The sequence below is a fragment of the Olea europaea genome, chromosome 10 (genome assembly GCF_002742605.1).
Source record: "Olea europaea var. sylvestris chromosome 10, O_europaea_v1, whole genome shotgun sequence".
Lineage (NCBI taxonomy): Eukaryota > Viridiplantae > Streptophyta > Magnoliopsida > Lamiales > Oleaceae > Olea > Olea europaea.
In genome coordinates this window covers 5,608,351-5,612,705 of record NC_036246.1, presented here as the reverse complement: position 1 = coordinate 5,612,705, position 4,355 = coordinate 5,608,351, and the positions used below count along the sequence as shown (strand labels likewise).

At 38.1% G+C, this 4,355-nt stretch overlaps 1 protein-coding gene across 2 annotated transcripts; it reads left to right on the top strand.

The window, feature by feature from the left end:
- The first annotated feature begins 210 nt into the window (after nt 1-210).
- LOC111400991 (formamidase-like) lies at nt 211-3,251 on the top strand. Of its 2 annotated transcripts, none has more exons than XM_023028497.1 (7): nt 211-491; nt 1,388-1,625; nt 1,735-1,925; nt 2,115-2,350; nt 2,450-2,693; nt 2,775-2,882; nt 3,119-3,251. In XM_023028497.1, the coding sequence occupies exons 1-7, from the start codon at nt 270-272 to the stop codon at nt 3,239-3,241; spliced, it is 1,362 nt and encodes a 453-aa protein (XP_022884265.1). In that variant the 5' UTR covers nt 211-269; the 3' UTR covers nt 3,242-3,251. The 2 variants fall into 2 exon arrangements, with proteins under 2 accessions (XP_022884265.1, XP_022884267.1); XM_023028499.1 differs by lacking the exon at nt 211-491 and adding an exon at nt 885-1,103.
- The last annotated feature ends 1,104 nt before the right edge of the window (nt 3,252-4,355 follow it).

Genomic DNA, 4,355 nt, shown 5'->3' with positions numbered 1-4,355 from the left:
CTTTCGGATTGTTTGAAGGAAAACTTTTACCCCAGGAATATACTCCAGGAATAACAATGATCACCAAGGACAAGCTAAAAAGTTGAGTGATATTTTTGTTGGTATGTGCTATGGGTGGTCCACCCGAAGAAAAAATTGGCCTTGGGTTGGCAAATCATGGCCGTCAAACTTATCATCTGAAAATGAAGGGTGCGTAATTTAAGGAATCCTAAATTCCAGTAAGTAGTTGACTCATTCTTGTAGTGGAGGTGTAGTGAAGTTTGCCATCAATGGAGGCGTCGCGTGGTTGTAGCGTGGTGGTGCCAATTGATTTGAAGAAGAAACCACGGGAACAGAAACTTCCTCTTCACAACCGATGGCATCCCGACATACCTCCGGTTGCCGAGGTTAGAACTGGAGAGGTATTCAGGGTAGAGATGGTGGATTGCAGTGGAGGTGGCATAACAAAAGAGTACACTGCTGAAGATATCAAGTATGCAGATCTCTCTATTGTGAGTTCCTCATATTTTTGCTTTCATATTTTAAATGAAATTTTAACTTCCAAGCGACTTTAGTTTCTTGCTTTGTAGCGTTTCAGATTTATTTAAATTTTCTCCTAATATGGATCAGGTTAATTACCTCGATTTGTTTAAATTTTGGCCATGGGTTGAAGACAAAATCCTATCTTTAACAGTGCAATTCCCAGCAGCAAAGATAAAGTTGCAATCAACCTTACTATCTTTTAGTGTCATTACTTGTTTGTCAATAGTCAACAAAGGAATCCAAGGACCATTGGAAAAGTTTGTCCTCCATTTGTCTGCCACGCCTACTAAGCTTGTCTAAGTCAACCTTAGAAAAGTTTGTCCTCCATTAGTTTCAGGCAAAAACAGACTTGTACTCTATTCATGGCTCCTCTAACTCCAAGATTAGTAGTCCCGATAGACATAAACAAGAAGCCACGGGAGCAGGAAGTACCTCTTCATAATAGGTGGCACCCCATGATACCGCCGGTGGCAGAGGTCAAGACCGGTGAGGTATTTAGAATAGAAATGGTGGACTGGACCGGAGGAGCCATTAAAGATGACAACGCTGCAGTTGATGTAAAAAATTTAGATCTATCAACAGTAAGTAAAACTCATCTAGTTTCAAAACTGTATGGTTCTCCAGATGAAAACATAAAACTAAGCAGATAGAACAAATTTAAAAAGAGAAGGAACTATATCCACCAAAAGCAAAGAAAAGAAAGGTTTTTCATGCCAGTCAAGATGATCAAGATACCACTGATTCTTCCCCTGTATCAAACTAAAAACCCCCACATGATTTTCATCTGTGAAACTAATGTTAAACATAGCATAGTTACTGTTATCAGCAATTAATAATAGTACGATCTCTCTAAACACTGTCTCAGGTGCATTATCTTAGTGGACCTATTAGAGTTCTTGATGTAGATGGTAATCCAGCCAAGCCTGGTGATCTTCTTGCTGTTGAAATTTGCAATTTGGGGCCGCTACCTGGGGATGAATGGGGATTTACAGCAATATTTGATCGGGAGAATGGAGGTGGATTCCTCACTGACCACTTTCCTTGTGCAACCAAAGCCATATGGTATTTTGAAGGAATATATGCTTACTCTCCACATATACCTGGTAAATCCTTTCCTGTTTTATTACTTTGCGTACTTGCGCATAGACCAAAATTTTATCTAATTATTTTACACGATTCTCTAACATGAAGTTTTACCCTCGTGTATCTCAGGTGTACGGTTTCCTGGTTTAACACACCCTGGTGTAGTTGGAACTGCACCTTCAATGGAACTTCTTAACATCTGGAATGAGAGGGAAAGAGAAGTCGAAGAAACCGGACTTCAATCTCTAAAATTGTGTGAGGTCCTGCATTTAAGGCCACTAGCAAACTTACCATCAACAAAGGGATGCTTTCTTGGCAAGGTAAGACACCTACAAACAACAAGCATTGTTTTAATGGCACACCTATCATCACTAAAGGGGGTGCAACTGTTAGTATTCGGTAAGAAAGAAAAGTTCATGGAACATCTAAAGACACCAAAATAAATGCAAATGCAATTTAACACTCCCGGTAGAAGAAAGGATAATTCAAATAGCTCATTATGCTTGTAGATTGAGGAAGGGACTCCTGAATGGGAAAGAATTGCACGAGAGGCTGCAAGGACAATTCCTGGAAGGGAGAACGGAGGAAATTGTGACATCAAAAATCTCAGTAGAGGTTCCAAAGTATACCTTCCAGTATTTGTCGATGGAGCAAACCTGAGCACTGGGGATATGCATTTTTCACAAGGAGATGGTGAAGTTGCATTTTGTGGCGCAATCGAGATGAGTGGTTTTCTAGAACTCAAGTAACATTTCGAAATTTAAATCTCCTCAAGTCAATCACATTTCATGATTTCCTCTTATCCGTTTAGAACTCATCCAGCAGTGTTTTCAACTCCCATCAGGTGTGAAATCATTAGGGATGGTATGAAAGAATACCTCACTCCAATGGGACCAACTCCTCTACATGTCAACCCCATTTTTGAGATCGGCCCCGTCGAGCCAAGATTTTCAGAATGGTTAGTATTTGAGGGCATTAGCGTTGATGAGAGTGGGCGACAACACTTTCTTGATGCTACCGTTGCTTACAAGCGTGCAGTGCTAAATGCTATTGACTACTTGTCCAGATTCGGATACACTAAAGAACAGGTATGAAATCTATCCATCAAAATCACCCTTCTGTGACTTAAATTTTTTGCAGAAAACCTGAGTGATAAAGGTGGATATCAGGTCTTACTTCTACTCTCATGCTGCCCCTGTGAAGGAAGGATTTCAGGAATAGTTGATTCTCCCAATGCTCTTGCCACTCTTGCAATTCCAACTTCCATCTTCGACCAGGTATTAATAGTTGTAGATTCTTATCTAGTGAAGTTAACAATTGCATTCAACTCTGAGCAAGAATTTATTATTATTTTTTGATAATTGAATCTGTTGTACAAAGAGCATATTTATAAATTCCACAACTCCTTTTCTAAGGCTCATGCAATGGATATGATTGCATAATACTTATTTACATGTGTCAATTATGAGAAAAGCTTCCCAATTTTGTTGATGGATTAATCATTTATTTGCAGGATATTCGTCCAAAAATCAACAAGGTGCCTAAAGGACCTCGTCTTGTGAGGAACCCTAATATCCCACAGTGTAGCTATGATGGAAAGTTGCCAACCACCAAAAATCCCAGTGCTACGACATGACTATCATCAAGTGACAAATGAAAAGCAACACTAAAACACGAGTACTCGAGGATATTGGCAGAAACAATAAAATACTTATAGCAGGATTTGAGAAGTATTTTGATATTTCATGTTTTTCAATAGTCAAATCGCTTGGCAAAAACTCCACAGAGCGATTGACAAATATTTGAACAGGTTATGCTATATGTATATTACAACTTATTTGTTTACCAACAGATGATGTGGCCAAATTATTTTCGTATCCGAGCATCAAAGATTTCACCTAACCTTAGCTCTTCGTGAGCTAACAAACAGAATTACTAGAAAATGCGTGCATACAATGAATTGCCATGGCCCTCGTAAGTTGCCAACAACCATAATGTCCACCTTGCAACTGGAGATAAAAATCAGTCAAATCAACGTAGCATCTAATTTGCCAAATGAAAATACCTTAATTTTTGAAGTTTATTTAGTAAAACAAGAGGAGTGTAAGAGTTGTTATCGAAGCAATTCAAATAAATGGAAAACACAATAAAAGTTCTTATTAACTACACAATTTTACGAGAAGTTACCTAAAAATCTTAAAAAATTTGGTTCCTTGAGGCCATCAATGCAAAGTCCAAAGTCGTACTAAATTCATGACGAAAAAATGTGATTGAACAAAATAAATTTCACGGTGACAATATAGCCCCCGTTAAGAAAAAAACAAAGTTAATTTTCTTGTAAAATTTCAATTGCATAAGAATCATCAAAGCTAAAAAAAATCTATATGCTTGATTGTAATATTTTTGAACTCCCCAAACTTGGTGAAGCCCATGATATTTTCCAATAATGGGGCCAAGTCCAGAATCCGAATCTTATCCATTAAGCCTACGACGTCGTGTATTTGCAAAAGTTAAAGGCGTTTCCATTTGGGTGCGACAACCCATTCGGACTCGGAAATTTACGTAACTATTAATAACCCTGAGGAATTAGTGGCCAACAGCGGTTGACCCGGCCAGTTTTCCAAAGAGGCCTTTGACCAATTAAAAAAAAAAAAAAAAGCAAAATGTTTAAAATATTGAAAATCAAGAGAAATCCAAATTTACCCTTACTATTTAAAGAAGAAAGAGAAGATAGTAAGGAAAGAGAAAAA